This window comes from Carcharhinus amblyrhynchos, chromosome 6 (assembly GCF_965287045.1).
Source record: "Carcharhinus amblyrhynchos chromosome 6, sCarAmb.v2.hapA, whole genome shotgun sequence".
Classification (NCBI taxonomy): domain Eukaryota; kingdom Metazoa; phylum Chordata; class Chondrichthyes; order Carcharhiniformes; family Carcharhinidae; genus Carcharhinus; species Carcharhinus amblyrhynchos.
The window spans coordinates 121543804-121564065 of record NC_137329.1 but is presented as its reverse complement, the minus strand read 5'-3'; the positions used below and the strand labels follow the sequence as shown (position 1 = coordinate 121564065).

Sequence of the window (20262 nt, the reverse complement as noted above, 5' to 3'; positions counted from 1 at the left end):
CATCCGGAGGAAACCCACGCAGACATGGGGAGAACGTGCAAACTCCACACAGTCACACAAAGCTGGAATTGAACCAGGGTCATAGATTCACAAAGGTTTACAGATGGAAACAGGCCCTTCGACTCAACTTGTTCATGCCATCCTTTTCTCCCACTAAACAAGTCCTAATTGCCCGCATTTGGCCCATATCCCTCATACCCATCTTACCCATGTAACTGTCTAAATGCTTTTTAAAAGACAAAATTGTACTTGCCTTTATCACTACCTCTGGCAGCTTGTTCCAGACACTCATCTGCGTGCAAAAAATGATCACTGGACCCTTTTGTATCCCTCTCCTCTCACCTTAAACCTATGCCCTCTGGTTTTAGACTCCCCTGCCTTTGGGAAAAGATGCTGACTAAGATTAAGTGGAAGGACCTTATCTATACCCCTCATTATTTTATAGACCTCTATAAAGTCATCCCCAAGTCTCCTGCGCTCCAAGGAAAAATGTCCCAGTCTATCCAACCTCTTCTTATAACTTAAACTATCAAATCCCGGTAGCATCCTAGTAAATCTTTTCTGTATCCTTTCTAGTTTAATAATATCCTTTCTATAATAGGGTGACCAGAACTGTGCACAGTATTCCAAGTGTGGCCTTTCCAGTGTCTTGTACAACTTCAACAAGACGTCCCATCTCCTGTATTCAATGTTCTGACCAATGAAATCAAGCATGCCGAATGCCTTCTTCACCACCCTATCCACCTGTGACTCCACGTTCAAGGAGCTATGAACCTGTACCCCTAGATCACTTTGTTCTACAACTCTTCTCAACACCCTACCATTAACTGAGTAAGTCCTGCCTTGATTCAATCAACCAAAATGTATCACCTCATATTTATCTAAATTCAACTCCATCTGCCATTCATCAGCCCACTGGCCCAATTGATTAAGATCCCATTGCAATCCCAGGTAACCTTTCTCACTGACCAATATGCCACCAAGGGTCCTTGGCACTGTGAGGCAGCAGTGCTAACCACTGTACTGCCTCTCAATGATAGGGTGATTCTCTGCTTATGCTTTCTGTAATTCGGTTACACTCAATAACAACTTCTTGCCCTATTTCAGATGAATAGCGTTGTACCAAAATAAACAACAATAACAAATGACCGATCTTCTCTCAAAGTGAAAGCACTGAGGGGAGTGGGACTAACCGGATAGCTCTTTCAAAGAACTGGCATTGGCACAATGGGTCTCTGGTTTCCTCCTCTACTGGATGTTCTATGATTCTGGTGCTGGCAGTGTTCCTAAAGCATTAAAACAAATACATACCGATGGTCTGGAAAATGTGCCTTTCGATAGCTGTTTTTCCAAAGCTTGGAGCTTTTCATGTAGGTAATGATTTTTCAAAGTTAAGTCTTCCAATACTGAATCCCGTGGTAGAGCTTGCTGCTGCCTGTGGTTTAAAAAGACATCAAAGCCATGTTGTGTTATTACTCACATCAAATGGACCTTGATTAAGATAGAATCAAAGATACGTAAACAGAGTCTACAGCCAGGATTCTGTTGGGCTGACCGAGGTCTCAGCTGGAGAACTGGTAAGGAATCCCTGCAAACTTTATGGGAGAACACCTGACGGAATCAAGTGAATGGTCACCTGCAGGGTCTATCCGCAATTGAAGTCCTGCCAACCGAGAGCTGCCAGCCTCTCCTCACACTGCCAGTACCAACAGGAGTGTTGGTGGCAGCTGGCAGTAACGTACATGATGTGGAGATGCTGGCGTTGGACTGGGGTAAACACAGTAAGAAGTCTCACAACACCAGGTTAAAGTCCAACAAGTTTATTTGGTAGTAAATGCCACTAGCTTTCAGGGTTTGCCCCTTTGTCAGGTGAGTTTACTACCAAATAAACCTGTTGGACTTTAACCTCGCGTTGTGAGACTTCTCACAGCAGTGTACACGACCAGAGGCCCAGGATCATGGCAGCACTTCAGACTAAGTGAATAAGGGTGATCAGAGGCAAGGGCTCCCCCCTTCCCAATGCTGGGTTCCTTGATGAGACACAGAGTCCTTGATGACGACGGACTGCACCTCAGCGGGTCACTGCTGGGCAGCCCTCTGAAGGAACAGGAAAGCTGTGCCATTCCTGTTTAATCCCTCAGCCACCACCAGAGGGTGTTGTCTGGCTCATTAATAACCTGCCATCTTGCCGCTGTCTGCAGGAATCTCTACTCAGCCCCATTTGTCCTCCAACTTAATCAGGGAAGATTTTGCAGCTGTTGACAGACTGACGTTGAGCCTCTCTTGCAATATGACCAGCCACCATGGTTCCCATTATCACAGGCTGCATAAATTCAGCCCGTCTTCTGTCATCTAAAGATAGTAAAACTCTGAAAAGACCTGGACAACATTCAGACTTGAGCTGATAAATGACAAGTAACATTCATAGAACACAAGTGATAGGGAATAATTATTTCCATCAAGGCAGAATCTAACAAGTTCTCCAATTTAAATTGGATTGCCATCGTTTAATTCCCCCATCATCGACATCCGCGGGTCACCATTGATCAGAAACATAACTGGATCAGCTACACAAATACTGTGGTTACAAGAGCACGTCAAAAGCTGGGAATTCTATGTTGCGTAACCCATCTCCTGACTCTCCAAAGCCTGTCCACTATCTACATGGCCCATGTCAGATGTGTGATAGTTTACTCTCCACTTGCATGGATGAGTGCAGCTCAAGAAGCTTGACACTATCCAGAAAAAAGCAGCACTCTTCGGTATCTGATGCACAGTGGCAGCAGTGTGTAGCATCTATCAGTTGCACTGCAGCAATTCTTCAGGGGTCCTTCAACATCACTTTTCATAACCATGAACATTGGCACCCAGACTAATAAAGGCAGAAAAGGCACGTGAACACAATCGCCTGCAAGTTTCTGTCAAAATCTCACACCAATGTGAACTGGATATATATCCTTCACTATCGCTTGTAATCTTTTCCTAACAGTTTTGCGCTGTGCCTAAACCACGTGGACTGCAGAGGTTCAAGAAGGCAGCTCACCACTACCAACTCAAGGGCAATTAGGGATAGGCAATAAAAGCCTGCGATGCCTACATCCCATGAAATAAAATAATTTTGCCTGTCCTTATTTCAGAGTAAAATATGAAAACAAGGAGGGAGAATTAGTAACACATTGGAAGGTGTTTTATTGGAAAGTAACATATTTCTAAGGGGCTTAAAGTATTAAATTATTAGAAAAGGTTGCACAGTAATTTAAATAAAACTGCTGGCTGCCTGCACTACCAAGGCACATCTTTGACAGCTGATCTGGCCAGGAGTCCATAATATGCAGCTCAATCGTGTCACAGTCATCTCCTTGAATATCAGACAACATCTTTGAAATAGGGGCCAAACAGGTCTGTTAGCTTCTCTCTCTGTATGTCAGCACATGTGATGGGATTAGTGTCCAGGTCTAGATCATGATCCAGGCTTGAATGCTCAGATGTTCCCAGTTCCATCCTTTGATAAAACAATACTTCTGCTTCAAGGACAAGGAACGTCCCAACCTCCACCTCTTGCTGAAACTCCATCCAGAATCACTGAATCTACTTGGGACAGGTGAAAGTTCAGGCCCGTGTATGGCCCAATGAAAACAATTGAGACAGTCCAGGCACCTGTGTCAGCGCAGACTTGATGGGCCAAAGGGCCTGTTCCTATGTTGTACTGTTCTTTGTATTACCCACCTCATGCCTGCAATCTGATCTTGCAGCTCTGCATTCTTTCTCTTTAAATCTTCTATCTCTCTGTTAACTTCCATGTTTCTGACACCTATTACTTGGTCAGCTGTAATTCCACGAGCTTTCAGTTTCTTCTGTAAAAATGCTCTTTCCTGATCAGCTCTGCCAATGAACACAGTGTTAAGATCAGTATATTAATAAAAATCATATACAGGGTGCACTTCAAGTTCTGCAAAGCTTACTTATTGTTGTGACATTTGTTGAAGACGCTTTTCTATCAACATTTCCCAAACAATTTTTCTATGTCAATTGTCACAACGTGGCATACCTCATCACCTTCAGATGATTGTAAAGAATGCATTTCTGAAGCCTTTGCATAATCAATATTAAAAGTATGTATTTCTCAACTAACTGGGGAGAATGCTATAGGCAATTTAAATATACATTTCTCTCAATTAGTTCATTGTAGTCATTTTAAAAAATTAATTGCATTGAATGATGTGTGTGCTTTATAGTACTACAAGCAGAATCACAAATGCTGCTGTGGGTGGGAAATTACTGGGGCTGGTGTTTACTATTCAGAGATACAGCTTACTTTTCCAGTCATTTTTATTTACTTTAGACTAGAGTTAGCTTTGGCCATTGTACTGTATAGACTTAGTCCTATATGTGATACCTGAGAATGGAAATACCTGAAATCCAAAATTCAGTTATCCCCAAGGTTTTCAGATAAAGGATACTCGGTCTGTAGTAAATAAGTCAGGTATAAGACCTAACAAATCAGAAAAGTCCAATTTAACCAAACAAAACAAGAAGGAGCACACAGAAAGATGTACTCATTAAAATGCAAAACTGCTTTTATTCATTATAATACTCCTCAAAGGAGAATATTTCAGGATGCTTAAGAAGCACACAAAAGAAGACATTAATTGAATGAGAGATTAAGTGGATGTAGAAAAGCAGAAGATATGGGTTTAAAGAGCTTTAGAAGGCAATGATCTGAGTGGAGATCTTAGAGGGAGGGCTTAGTGACTAAATGATCAATCACTGATGTTAGTGTGGAGTGATGATGTGGGAATGCTGGCGTTGGACTGGCGTAAACACTGTAAAAAGTCTGACAACACCAGGTTTCAGTCCAACCGATTTATTTGATAATACTCTCAAGCTTTCGAGGGGACTGCAGTCCCCTCGAAAGCTTGTGAGTATTATCAAATAAATCGGTTGGACTGAAACCTGGTGTTGTCAGACTTTTTACAGTGTGGAGTGATGCAGAACAGACTGAGCCAGAGTCATTGGAGCAGAGGGTGCATGCTGAGGCAGAGGGTGTAGGAGTTTATTCAGCTTGTCAGAGATAAGACTGTGGTAGTATTTGTAAATGGGGACAAGGATCTTGAAGTAAAAGTGCTGGTTATTAAAGCTTAATAACAATAGTATGAAAGTTGACATTCTGCAGAGCTTGGAGTTGATTGAGCTTTCTGAAAGATGCAGGGGTGGAGACCCTCGAACATAACATTCAGCAAAAAATCCTCAATGTGATGAAAGCATGGATTATAGCTTGAGAAGTAGTCAGAGAAAGGTACTAAAAAAATGGAGACCATTCCAGGCATGAAAAAATGCAAGTCTTAGAAAACAAGAGGACTCAAGATCAAGTCAGGATTAAAGTGATGCCAAAGTTGCTGAATAGCTAATCCAAGTTAGTTTCAGAAAAGGGTAGATACTGATGAAAACCAAACAGGATGGCTTAGATCTTGCTAGCATTGAACTGAAATAAATTATAAATCATTCAGGATTTGAACCAGTCATGGAAGAAAAATCAAATTGGGTGGAATCAGTCTTTATGTGAAAGTCGATTAATTGTGGATAATGCTACCAAACAGAACTTGTTTTTTAAATTCATAAAACAGTTGTCCATTAAAATGACAGGTCAATTTTTAAAAAAGGTGAGTTATACGTCAATATGACAGCATATTTACTGAGATAGCCACACATCAGGGAAGAGAAGGAGAAGACAACATCAGTGCAAAGTTACACTGGATTCTTTTTCACTTTTACCCCTACAGCATATTGATATGCTGCTGATGATTACATATGCTTAGAAAATCTTTAAGCCAAAATGAACAAACAAATCACTTTATAGTCTAGAAAATATATTTCATGCTTTGGCAATTAATCTGACTGGTAGAAATTGGACGATTACCGATCGGCCAGGGCAACGTTCAGGTTTGGGCTGGTAAGTGGCAAGTTGCATTCATGCCACACAAGCACCATGTTCGACAAGAGAGAATCCAATCATCTCCACATGACCTTTAATGGCATTAGGGGAGGCGACGGTATTATCGCTAGACTATTAATCCAGAAACTCAGCTAATGTTTTGAGGACCTGGGTTCAAATCCCACCATGGCAGAAGGAGCTTGAATTCAGTAGAAAATATCTGGAAATAAGTATCTACTGATGACCATGAAACCATTGTCGATTGTTGTAAAAAGCCATCTGGTCCTTCAGAGCAGGAAATCTGCCATCCTTACCTGGTCTGGCCTACATGTGACTCTAGAGCCACAGCAATGTGGTTGACTCTCAACTGCCCTTCAAGGGGAATTAAGGATGGGTAATAAATGCTGGCCAGCCAGTGATACTCATGTCCCATGAATGAATAAAAAAAAAACCATAATTGAATCCCTACTACCAATATTAACATAAGAACATAAGAAATAGGAGCAGGAGTAGGCCATCTAGCCCTTCGAGCCTGCCCCGCCATTCAATAAGATCATGGCTGATCTGTCGCTGCTCAGTTCCACTTTCCCGCTTTCTCCCAATAACCCTTAATCCCCTCTCTTATCAAAAACCCATCAACCCGCGTCTTAAAAATATTGAGCGAGGCAGCCTTCACCACTTCAACGGGCAGAGAATTCCAGAGATTCACCACCCTTTGAGTGAAGAAGTTCCTCCTCAACTCCGTTCTAAACCGCCCCCCCTTTATCTTGAGGCTGTGCCCCCTAGTCCTACTGTCTTTTTTGAGCGGGAAGAGTCTCTCCACCTCTATCCTGTCCATCCCATTCATCATCTTATACGTCTCAATGAGATCTCCCCTCATTCTTCTAAACTCTAACGAGTACTACCACTGACCAGAAATTTAAATGGACTGGCCATACATATGCTGTGGTTACAAAAACAGTCAGAGGCTGGGAATTTTGTGGTGAGTAGCTCATCTCTTGACTTTCCTAAGCCTGTTCACCATCTACAAGGCACAGATCAGGAGTGTGATGGAATACTCTTCCACTTGCCTGGATGAGCGCAATTGCCATATCACTCAAAAAACTTGACTCCATCCGGAATAAAGCTGTTCATTTGATTGGTACCCCACCCACATCAGCTTAAACATTCACTCCCTCCTCCACCAATGCATAGTGGCATGCACTGCAGAAACTCATCAAGAATCCTTCGACAGCACCTTCCAAACCCGCAACCTCTACTGCCTAGAAAGACAAGAGTAGCAGATGGATGGGAACAGCACCACCTGCACGTTCCCTCCAAGTCACACACCATCCTGACTTGGAAATACGTCGACATTCCTTCACAGTCACTGGGTCAAAGATTTGGAACTCCCTTTCTAACAGCACTCTGGGGGTACCCACACCACAGATGCAGTGGTCCACAGAGCCAGCTCACCAACACCATCAAAAGGGCAATTAGGAATGGGCCATAAAGTTGGTTATACCACTTAGTGTCAAAGAATAAGTTAACAAAAAAGGGTGCACGTGGTCTGGTTTCATAAATCCTACCAGCGAATTCCATAATAAGAATAATCAGTGGTTGCAGAAAGACATACAACATAGCAAACATTAAACTTACTTTGCATACAGCTCCTTTAGAGTGGTCATCTGCTTGGTCATAGCTTCTAGCTCCTTCTCTTTTTCCTTCAGCTTGTTTTTCACGCTTTCCAATCTGGTCTGCCACTTTTTACCTTCTTCCCACCTCACTATTTCCTCTTTTGAGGTCTGTGGTATAAAAGAGAGACAAACGTATCACATAGAGCACTGTTTATTTCAAAAGACACGGTAAGAAGCTCCTTCATCAGGTGAGCAGCAGTGCTCCGAAAGCTCGTGATTCCAAATAAACCTGTTGGACTTTAACCGGGTGTTGTAAGACTTCTTACTGTGCCCACCCCAGCCCAATGCCGACATCTCCACATTATTTCAGAAGAAAGAAGACTTCCTGTTTAGATGTAGCAGTTCAAAGTTCTCATTTAGATGTAGCAGTTTCCATTTTTTCAAAGAAAAGATTAAACAGCCTGGGCCTTTTTATAGAAAAGAGAAGGTTGGTGACTTGACAGAGGTCAAGGTTGTGAAGGCATGTAACTGGATTTTTGTACAGGCAATTATGAGGAAACCAAAATTAAGGGTCCAGAAATATAAGGAATAAATAAGGAATTACAATGAGGAATTCAAGAGAAACTTTTTTTTTATACCCAGAGAGTAGTTGGAACCCCTCAACAGCATGTAGAATAGTTGAGGTGAATAGTATAAATGGATTTCAGGGGAAGCTACATAAGAGGAAAGAAGATATTGGGTATGTTGATGGGGAAGAGGAATGGCAGATGGTTTATGTGGAACATTAGCACCGGTACGGACCGGTTGGACTGATTTTCTTTTTGCTCTTTATTGGGATGTGAGCATTACTGGCTGGGCCAGCAATTTATTACCCACCCCTAACTGCCCTTAAGGTGATGGCGAGCTGTCTTTTTGAACTGCTGCAGTCCACGTGCTATAGGTACACCCACAGTGCAGTAGGGTGGGACAGTTCCAGGATTTTGATCCAGTGACAGTGAAGGAGCAGCAATATGATTCCATGTCTGTCAGGATGGTGTGTGGCCTGGAGGGGAACTTGCATAAACATGCATCTGCTGCCTTTGTCCTTCTAAGTGACAGAGGTTGTAGGGTTGAAAGGTGCTTGGTGAGTTCTTGCAATGCATCTTGTAGATGGTACACATTGCTGCCTCTGTGGTGGTAAAGGGAGTGCCAATCAAATGCGTTGCTTTATCTTGAATAGTGCTGAGCTTCTGAGTGTTATGAGAGCTGCACTCATCCATGCAATTGGAGAGTATTCCATCACACTTCTGATGGGTTCATTGTGGGTGGTGGATAGTTGGACTATTCTTATGTTGGAGATAGTCTGCAGTACTTTATTTGATTATCCTCCACATCATAGAATTGCTACAGTGCAGAAGGAGGCCATTCAGCCCATCAGGTATGCAGCGATCACAATGCCAGGCTGTATTCCCATAACCCATTTACTTACCCTGCTAATCCCCCTGACAGTAGGGTCAATTTAGCACGGCCAATCCACCTAACCTGCACATCATGGACTGTGGGAAGAAACTGGAGCACTGGGAGAAAATCCACACAGACACGGGGAGAATGTACAAACTCAACACAGACAGTGACCCAAAGCTGGAATTGGACCCAGGTCCCTGGTGCTGTGAGGCAGCAAGTGCTAACCACTATCCCAGCGTGCTGCCCCAATGGAGACTTTCAGCCCCTCTGTTTTGCTATATACAAATTCATATCAGAGAGAGAAAAACATAGGGGGATTGGTGAGGGGTTGGGATGTCATGCTCCAATTTTCAGGGAGCGAGAACAGAGGCGGGGACAGAGAATCAAGCAGGCGTCTCAAAATGGCTTTTATGCTAGTGGGATTTCCCCAATTGATTGTCCCCACCCCCACCCACTGACTTAAGTAAATCCTGAATTTGCATACATCTTAATATAATCATCAGGCCTTTATGCTTGATAGCCCTGTGTAAAAATTGTCCATTCATGTCAACGTAGACAAATGCCAAAGTGAATTATAACAGATCCATTCACAATGTGCTCCTGGTGAGCAGAACTGGCTGGAGACATACAAACAAGGACAACCACCAGAGGTGGGATGGTCATGTCTGGGCAATATCCTGGCACAGTGCCAAGGGAGGTGTTCCACGGTACTTGGGTGGGGGGAGGGGGTGTTCTGTGATTTTGGTGTCAATCTATGTTCTTTTACATCACTGCACTATTTTCCATCAGCATGCTATTGTGGTATCCTCCCCTTACATTTTTTTTGTTCATCTTTTCAAAAATACAATGCCCGCCAAAACCGTTTGTAGGCTGCCCCTATGCATTTTTTGCCAGAGATTTCATTTGATTTATTATTGTCACATGTATTGGTATACAGTGAAAAGTATTGTTTCTTGCACACTATACAGTCAAAGCATATTGTTCATAAAATACATAGGGGAGAAGGAAAGGGTGCAGAGTATAGTGTTACAGTCACATGGCTAGGGTGTAGAGAAAGATCAGCTTGATATGTGGTAGGAGCATTTAAAAGTCTGATGGCAGCAGGGAAGAAGCTGTTCTGGAATCGGTTGGTATGTGACCTCAGACTTTTGTATGTTTTTCCTGACGGAAGAAGGTGGACGAGAGAATGTCCGGGGTGTGTGGGTTCCTTGATTATGCTGGCTGCTTTTCCGAGGCAGCGGGAAGTGCAGACGGAATCAATGGATAGCAGGCTGGTTTGTGTGATGGATTGGGCCACGTTTACAACCCTCTATAGTTTCTTGTGGTCTTGGTCAAAGGAACCATACCAAGCTGTGATACAACCTGAAAGGATGTTTTCTACAGGATGGAGCATCTGTAAAAATTGGTGAGAGTCGTAGCAAACATGCTGAATGACATGTTACCAAAAAAATGGCAAAATTCCACTCTGCAACAGTGTTTTATAGAACTGCCTGCATCTCCTTGTTATGAAAGCAGAACAGATTGTTTTAGAATTTAGATCCATTTTAGTGTTATAATGGCCCAGAAATTGCTGGAGCGGAGCATCACAGAGTGAGGCTGTAAATTGGATTGTTTATTTTATCTGATTATAACACATCAGTTCTGGGAATGTGAATTGATTAACTGAATCAATGGGGCATCTAGGAGAGGCTTATCTCCCTAACCAATTAAATTTAAGCAAGGGAAGAAATAGAGCAGTGACAAAGATAAAAATAATGTGAACCGGAGTCAAATTAGACAACAAAAGAGACAGAGAGAAAGAAAGATTGGATTAGGAAAAGAGAAAACAGACAGTAAAAAGAAAATTTAAATTTAAGGAACCCCTATGAATAATTCACTATCCAGGAGATGAGGCAATGCAGTTTAAAATATTTTCTTCTGTGTTCTCTGAGTTTTGTTACAAGCCAGGAACATAAACACACGTAATGAGGTTTCTTAGACATAAATTACTAGCTCTAAATGGCTGCTCCAAGATTCATTTGTAAAGATCCAGCAATCTCGTGACACAAAACAGAGAGGCTCACTGTGAGATGCGAATTTATTGAGTTTACTCTCGGCTAATGGCGAAGCAGCAATCATCCAGCAACCTCTGATGATTTGGAACTCATGACAGATCTCTTCCTTGTCAGAAATTACTTATGCACCAGTAATGCTGGGTGCCGTGACCTCAGTGTTATTTTTCCAAACTTCTCCGAAGTTTGGGCCATTAGAACATAAGAACATAAGAAATAGGAGCAGGAGTAGGCCATCTAGCCCTTCGAGCCTGCCCCGCCATTCAATAAGATCATGGCTGATCTGTTGCGGCTCAGTTCCACATTCCTGCCCTCTCCCCATAACCTTTAATCCCCTCGCTTATCAAAAACCCATCAACCCACGTCTTAAAAATATTTAGCGAGGCAGCCTCCACCACCTCAACGGGCAGAGAATTCCAGAGATTCACCACCCTTTGAGTGAAGAAGTTCCTCCTCAACTCTGTTCTAAACCGCCCCCCCTTTATCTTGAGGCTGTGCCCCCTAGTCCTACTGTCCTTTCTGAGCAGGAAGAGTCTCTCCACCTCTATCCTATTCATCCCACCCATCATCTTATATGTCTCAATGAGATCTCCCCTCATTCTTCTAAACTCTAACGAGTACAAGCCTAGTTTATTCAGCCTCTCCTCATAGCTCAACCCCCTCAACTCCGGTATCAGCCTAGTAAACCTCCTCTGCACTCCCTCCAAGGCCAAAATATCCTTGCGTAAGTACGGCGACCAAAACTGCACACACTACTCCAGCTGCGGCCTCACCAATGCCCTATACAGCCGCAGCAAGACCTCCCTACTCCTATATTCAATCCCCCTCGCTATGAAGGTCAGCATCCTGTCTGCTATTTTACGGAACTAAAGCTGCCCAAACTTCTTAGTAGCTAATAACCAGAGGGTACAAACAGGAATGGAAATAAATCATATTACAATACCTTGTTGTTGTCAATGGAGAAAGAAAAACCATCTTTTTATGCAGCCTCTATGAGCAATGTTGGCTAATTAAATACAGTTCTAAACAGGCATTTATCTCCGACAAAAAGAACTCCAGCAGTTGTAATTTCATTTTTGTTGATTGTGTATCTAGAGACTCCAGCTAAGAGCTACCATGACAACATGGCTAAAGACCATTGGCCCATAGATTAGTCAATCATGTTATAATCCACTGAAAACAATTTCAACCTAGCCTTTATGCAGAATATAGAACAGATTCTAATGGAAAGAATTCAACAGTAAACCTTTCAGTAAGAGTAGACTAAAAAATAAACGTTCAAAAGGGTTGTTACAGAGTGGCCTCAATATTATCTGTCGTTCATGACCTAAAGGGTCCCCTTTGATTATGAAGTGTGTCAGATCAACTTAAGTTTGCTCCTACTCTAATGAAGAAATATAAAGAAAGAGTTGAATTCATATAGCACCTTTCACAAACATTGGACATCTTAAAATGTTCCACAGCCTGAGAAGTAGTTCTTGACATGTAGTCATTGAACAAAGACTAAAGAAAATTACAGCACAGGATCAGGCCTTTCGGCCCTCCAAGCCTGCACTGACCATGCTGTCCGTCTGAACTAAAACCCGCTACCCTTCCGAAAAGAAAAGAACAATAGGAATTGTGATTAGTTTTCCAGTCAGTGACCAGCCCTCTGGAAGTGATTAAAGAGAATAAACAGCTTCAAACACACTCGCTGCAAGCAGGACTCGAACCTGTGTGGGAAAACCCAATTGGATTTACAAATCCAACACCTTAACCACTTGGCCATGGCAACTGTAACTGTTATTGTGTAAGAAACATGGCAGCTAATTTGCGCTTAGCAAACTTCCACAAACAGGAATGTGACAATGGCCAAATAGTATGATGTTGACCAAAGAATAAATACTGCCTAGGATATCTGAGGATAATTCCCTGTTCTCTTCAATGTAGTGTCATGGAATTTATTTACATTCACCTGGTGGGGTATACGGGCCTTTGTTTAATGGCATCTCTAACAATTCAGCACTCCTTTGGTGCTGCAGTGGAGTGTCAGCTTAGATTCACAGATAATCACAGAATCCCTACAGTGCAGAAGGAGACCATTCAGCCCATCGAGCCTACATTGACACCAATCCCACCCGGGGCCTAACCCTGTAACTCCATGTATTTGTCCTGCTAATCCCCCTGACGCTAAGGGGCTATTTAGCATGGCCAATCAACCTAACTAACACATCTTTGGAGGTTGGGAGGAAACCTACGCAGACAATGGGGAGAACGTGCAAACTCTACACAGACAGTGACCCAAGGCTGGAATTTAACCCACATCCCTGGAGCTGTGACGCAGCAGTGCTAACTACTGTGTAACCATCTGCTTAAGCCCAGGACTGAGGTTTGAAACCACAAACTTCCGTTTCAATGGCAAGACCAACTGAACCATGACAAATGCAAACTTATCGCGGTAAAAGTATTTGGATTTTATTTTTGATCATTGGACAAGAGAAAAAAAAAATTGATGACATGGAAACAGAATTTTCTGATGGGATAGTTCAAAATTAGTTCCTGTCACCTTATTATGTGATAATGAACAGAACAACAGGCATTGCTCTAATATTTATGGCAAGGGAAAAAGTCAGGCACAAGCTTGTGCATTCTTATTAAGAAGCAAGTTTAAGTTTCATTCATCTCAAAGTAAATAGGTCAAACTAAAAATTCTGTAAGAGCCACATAGAATATTCGAATCTTGCATTACTCATTTATATTGCAAATTAACATTTGGTGTTTCTTGGTGTTAAATGAAAAGCAGCTGCATTAATCTCAAGCCGTGGAAACTTACCTTCTCTTCTTTCAAAACTTTTTTCTCAATTTGCTCAGTTGCCACCTTCTTGTCTAGTTCACACTCCAATCTTCTGACCTTTCTCTGCAGCTCATCTATTATGGTCTGTTTACTGTCAGCCTCGGTCTTGGCCTGAAATATGTCAAAGTGGTTTGAAATTTTGAGATAAACCTATCAACATAACAAACATTTGTTACTCTAGCTATCTTTTTACATAAAGATGTCTGTATTACTAGAATGTATGCAAGTTGCACTTAATGTGGAAAATGACCGTAGCAACTTGTATTTGTGACTAATATTTTTAAAGACTTTCCCTGCTTTAAATATTGCCACAGTTGTTAATAAAGAGATTTTTTGAATAACTTCTCAGGACTAGCCAGCTGTCATGCAATATGTCCTGTTATCACAATTCTGGACAATGCTTCTGTGGAAATATTTACTATTCAGTTTTGCTGTAGCAGCTGTCATAATGTTGTTGCTGGCTCTGGCCACAAGGTTTCTTAAATCATTCTCTCAAATCTTACACTCTGTAAGGTAAGTATATCTTTACCTAAGAAAGGATATTGGTGCCATAGAAGGGGGTAGGTACCATAAGATTCAGCAGATTGACTCCTGGGATGTGAGTGAGGACTGTCCTATAAGCTCACATTGAGAATGGGTTCACGTTCTCGGTGGTTTAGAAGAAGGAGAAGCGATCTCATTGAAATGTATAGAATATTCAGAGGTCTTGATATGGAAGGTACCAAGAACCTGGCAGGAAAATCCAGAATTAGGGATAACAGTCTCTGGAAAAGTGGGCTGCCAATTTGGACAGAATTAAGGAAAGAATTCTTCATTCAGTGAATTGTGAAACTTTGGAATTCACTATCTGAGAGAGCTATGTATGCTCAGATGATGAATATATTGAAAGCCAAGCTCAATAGATTTTTTGGGCACTAAGGAAATCAGGGGTATGAGTTTAGGGCAGGAAAGTTGACTTGATGTAGAAGTAGTAAACCAAAGGATCAAGTTTTGTCCCTTGCCACCATTTTCTGTAAGAAACAATGCGATGGGATAATGAAAAAAATGAACAATTAGAAAATATAATTGTTACTTCCCCTGGGAAGCTTGCATTTTTGTTTAAAATATATGAGGAGATAAGAAGATAAATGAAATTATTTCACTTGAAACCAATTGGTGCACGTATACATTTCCTGCAGCAAGACTATGCAAAAGAACATACTTAAAGTGGAGCTATAAACTTCCTAAGGATTGAAATGGAGGATTGGAGCAGTTTCTAATTACACAGAAAATAAGGGCTAGATTAAAATTTGGACCTGCATGCTGTTGCACAGCCTCTTAATTTTTTTCTTCAGTTCCTCGTTCTCTTTCTCCAACTCGTCCTTCTCCATTTGCAGCTTGTTCTGAACTCGCTGCTTTTTCTGAAGTTCTCCATTTAAGTTCTCAATTTCAGCCGCTGTGGTCACTTCCTTGCTCTTCGATGCTTTCATGCTGTCCTTAGTTGCTGCAAGTTGGTCAGTAAGATCTTCTATACGTGCCTAAAAGTAGCACAAGTGAACAATGTTAAGTTGCTGGAAAGCCAAGCTGGTGTGTAGCTACAGATGTGAGTGCCGATGATGCCATTGTCTGAGGAGAAATAGAAAAGCTGTAAAAACCAGCAGATCTCTGTGGAAGAACAACTGAAATATTGCTTCATTTGTGCATCCATCATTAGATAAATTACAGGTAAACAGCATTTAAAAACAAAGAGAAAGAAGTAATAAGATGTGGAATGACCTGTACAGTACTTGGGAAGAAAACAGGAACTGGTTAAACAAAATAATATTAATTGAAAACAACTGGGAGCGCAGTGATAGAATTTGGAGAAGTCTAGAGACAGAGAGCATGTGAGCAGTGCAGGGTAGGAAGGACTATTACTTACGGGGCGAAAAACTGCAGCAGGCGACGGTGCAGAGGGACCTCGGGGTCCTTGTGCATGAGTCGCAAAAACCCAGCTTGCAGGTGCAGCAGGTGGTCAGGAAGGCGAATGGGATGCTGGCCTTCATCGCGAGGGGGATTGAATATAAAAGTAGGGAGGTCTTGCTGCAGCTGTATAGGGCATTGGTGAGGCCGCAGCTGGAGTACTGTGTGCAGTTTTGGGCGCCGCACCTGCGCAAAGATATTTTGGCCTTGGAGGGAGTGCAGAGGAGGTTTACTAGGCTGATACCGGAGTTGAGGGGGTTGAGCTATGAGGAGAGGCTGAATAAACTAGGCTTGTACTCGTTAGAGTTTAGAAGAATGAGGGGAGATCTCATTGAGACGTATAAGATGATGAATGGGATGGATAGGATAGAGGTGGAGAGACTCTTCCCGCTCAAAAAAGACAGTAGGACTAGGGGGCACAGCCTCAAGATAAAAGGGGGGCGGTTTAGAACGGAGTTGAGGAGGAACTTCTTCACTCAAAGGGTGGTGAATCTCTGGAATTCTCTGCCCGTTGAAGTGGTGGAGGCTGCCTCACTAAATATTTTTAAGACGCGGGTTGATGGGTTTTTGATAAGAGAGGGGATTAAGGGTTATGGGGAGAAGGCGGGAAGGTGGAACTGAGCCGTGACAGATCAGCCATGATCTTATTGAATGGCGGGGCAGGCTCGAAGGGCTAGATGGCCTACTCCTGCTCCTATTTCTTATGTTAAATTGGTGCTGAGCTGCCTCTTTGAACTGCCATTCTTGGCAGGTACCTCATGCACTGTCTGAAAAAGCAGTGATAAACTCATGCTCACTCTAAGGGGAAAAGCCCGTTGTGTGTTCTGCCCATCAGGCAGTTAAGTGGACAGGGGTGGGCCTTTCTCCCGACTCAGGATCCCAGAATATGACACACCACTGACCAAAAGCTGCCAGTCAATCAAAGACTGGAAGCAGTGCCATAGAGGCGGCTGTGCCTTCTGCCCGAACAACACCACCAGAAGTCCCAGGACCCAGGAAAAAGGTAACTGCTGTGTGTGTGTGTGTGTGTGTGTGTGTGTGTGTGTGTGTGTGTGTGTGTGTGTGTGTGTGTGTGTGTGTGTGTGTGTGAGAGAGAGAGAGAGAGAGAGAGTGAGTGTGAGTGTGTGGGGGGGGGGTTTGGGTTGGAGGGCAGTGTCCTCAATCATGCACAGGTTAGTGCAGATTGAGGGACCCTTTCCCCTCCCAACAAACATGCAGTCCACACAGCAGCTTAGGGATATAGACTGGGATAGGCTGTTGGAAGGCAAGACCACGTTAGGCATGTGGGAGTCTTTCAAGGGAAAACTGCAATGGGTGCAGGAAAGGCATGTGCCGGTTAGGAGAAAGGATGGGAAAGGTAGGATTAGAGAGCCGTGGATTACTAGAGATATAGAAGACCTGGTTAGGAAGAAACGAGAGGCGTATGTCAGGTCTAAGCAGCTGGGAACGGAGACAGCATTGGAGGAATACAGAGAGAGTAGGAGGGATCTCAAACGGGGAGTTAGGAGAGCAAAGAGGGGGCATGAGATGGCTTTGGCAGGTAGGGTTAAGGAGAATTCCAAAGGCGTTTTACTCCTATCTTAAGAACAAAAGGGTGGCTAGGGGTAAAATCGGTCCTCTCAGGGACAGACGTGGGGAATTGTGCATAGAGGCAGAGGGAATGGGGGAGATCCTGAATGAATACTTCGTGTCGGTATTTACGAAGGAGAGGGGCTTGATGTCCAGTACGGTCATCGAGGGAGCGGTAGACCAATTGAAAGATCTATCAATTATGAGGGAAGAAGTGTTAGGGCTTTTAGCTGGCATTAAAACCAATAAATCTCCAGGGCCCGATTGCATTTATCCTAGGCTGCTTAGGGAGGCGAGGGATGAGATTGCTGGGCCTCTGACGCGAATCTTTGTCTCTTCTTTGGACACAGGTGAGGTCCCAGAGGACTGGAGGATAGCGAACGTGGTACCGTTGTTTAAAAAGGGTAGGAAGGATAGCCTGGGTAACTATAGGCCGGTGAGTTTAACGTCAGTGGTAGGCAAGTTGATGGAGAGGATTCTTAGGGATAGGATGTATGTGCACTTAGAACGTTGCGATCTGATTAAGGATACGCAGCATGGCTTTGTAAAGGGAAAGTCTTGCCTTACGAATCTGGCAGAATTCTTTGAGGAGGTGACAAAAATGGTCGACGAAGGACGAGCCGTTGATGTCGTCTATATGGATTTCAGTAAGGCGTTTGACAAAGTCCCTCATGGTAGGTTGGTACAGAAGATTAAAGCTCATGGGATATTTGCTCAGGTATCTAGATGGGTAGAGAACTGGCTTGCAAAGAGGAGTCAGAGAGTAGTAGTGGAGGGGTCCTCTTCTAGCTGGAGGTCTGTCACTAGTGGTATGTCGCAGGGCTCAGTACTGGGACCTCTTCTCTTTGTAGTGTATGTAAATGATTTGGAAGAGGGAGTAGGTGGTGTGATCAGCAAATTTGCTGATGACACCAAGATGGCTGGATTGGCAGGCAGTGAGGAGCAGTGTCTGGCAATACAGTGGGATATTGATAGGCTGGTTGATTGGGCAGATACATGGCAAATGGAGTTTAATCTGGATAAATGTGAGGTGATGCATTTTGGCCGGAATAATGTAGGGGGGAGTTATATGATAAAGGGTAAGCCCGTAAGGAGTATAGAATTGCAGCGAGACCTGGGGGTGCAAGTGCACAAGTCTTTGAAGGTGGCAGTGCAAGTGGAGAGTGTAGTGAAGAAAGCCTATGGTATGTTAGCCTTTATAGGAAGGGGTATAGAATATAAGAGCTGGAGTCTAATGTTGCAGTTGTACAGAACGTTGGTTAGGCCGCATTTAGAGTACTGCGTTCAGTTCTGGTCGCCTTACTACCGGAAGGACGTGGAGACTCTGGAGAGAGTGCAAGGAGGTTTACCAGAATGTTGCCTGGTATGGAAGGACTGGGGTATGAGGAAAGATTGAAGAAACTGGGGCTCTTTTCCCTTGAAAGACACCGACTGAGGGGGGATCTAATAGAGGTATATAAGATTATGAAGGGTATAGATAGAGTAAACAGACGTAAGCTATTTCCTATGATAGAGACACATAGGACAAGGGGCCATGGACTTAAGGTGAAGGGGGAGAGGTACAACACAGATATTAGAGGGAGGTTTTTCACACAGAGGGTAGTGGGGAATGGAATGCTCTGCCAAGTAAGGTGGTGGAGGCAAACACGCTAGAGTCATTTAAGAGTAACTTAGACAGGCACATGAGTGGGTTGGAGATGGGTGGATATAGGAAATTGTTTCAAATAAGGGTCATTAGCATTGAGGCGTCCCTGGTAAGGTAAATGGATATGGTACAATAATAATGTTTTTTTTTTCCCTTTTCATTCACAGGTTTTAAGTCGGTCTGCCTTGTGTCCAACGAGGGGCATACACGCGATGGGTCGTACTGGGGCTGCTCTTGGTTGTTCGAGATTGGCCTAGTGCTTCATGTCGTTAGTGTGTGCGTAAAATGGACCAGATACTGGGCAAGACGACAGCTCAGTGACTATCGCTGATTGCTGTGCAGACACATGGATTTGGGCCAGTGTCTGTGGGAGTTTGCGCATTCTCCCTGTGCTTGTGTGGGTTTTCTCCGGGTGCTCTGGTTTCCTCCCACACCCCAAAGATGTGCTGTTAGGCTGACTGGCAGTAATAGATTGTCCCTAAATCAGTTTCCCTCAATCTGGATGGCCATAAAACATTAGACAAGGGTTGTGGGTGGAGAGGGGGACTGGTGTTGTTGAGATGGCAGCACGGGCTCGTTGGGCCAAAGAGCCTGTTTCCCGGGCAGTTTTTGTTCTTTTTGTTCACAATTAAGCCACATATCAGCAGGCCCACCTGGACCCACCAAGGCTTCAAGGCTTGCTTACTCACTTGTTCAGGCCAATAGCCTTCTCTGCTGGAAAACCTCTAGTTAAAATAACAAACTTGTACCTCAGGAAAAACACAATCTACAAAATCTCTGTTGCATTAAAACATGGCTCAGTTGTTGTAGTAAGTAAAACAACCCAGTGATTGATGAAACAGCTTAACAAGATGAATGATAAGCTTAGACTTTATTGTCAAAGACTCACCCTCAGTTCTTTAGTTTGCTTATCAACAATTTGCTGAACATTGAGTTGTCCCTCCTTTTGAGCAGCCTGGTGTATAATTTGCTGTTCTGCATGGGATGTCATCTCCGCTCGAAGGTCCAACAATGCTTTACTCAGAGCCTACGATATATAGAATGGAATCAGAACTTTGGAGAGAAAGCCTCCACTTGTAGCAATGAGAAAACTTTATTTTTCATTCATTCATGGGATGTTGGTGGTGATGACTTGTTGTCCTTCCCCAACTGCCCTTGAGCTGAGTGGCTTGTTAGGCCATTTCAGAGTCAACCACATTGCTGTGGATCTGGAGTCACATAGAGTCATTGTC

The 20262-nt window shown here is 43.3% G+C and overlaps 1 protein-coding gene across 1 annotated transcript in view; it reads right to left on the bottom strand.

Moving 5' to 3' along the window:
- Positions 1 to 20262, bottom strand: part of cep290 (centrosomal protein 290) — a 127579-nt gene that overhangs the window by 19600 nt on the left and 87717 nt on the right. Inside the window, exons 39-44 of the mRNA XM_080191336.1 lie at positions 19920 to 20057; positions 15171 to 15392; positions 13855 to 13986; positions 7571 to 7716; positions 3727 to 3882; positions 1312 to 1435 (exon numbers count right to left, since the gene is read on the bottom strand). Of these exons, the coding sequence (XP_080047462.1) occupies positions 1312 to 1435; positions 3727 to 3882; positions 7571 to 7716; positions 13855 to 13986; positions 15171 to 15392; positions 19920 to 20057 (918 nt within the window). The remainder of the gene's footprint in view (positions 1 to 1311; positions 1436 to 3726; positions 3883 to 7570; positions 7717 to 13854; positions 13987 to 15170; positions 15393 to 19919; positions 20058 to 20262) is intronic.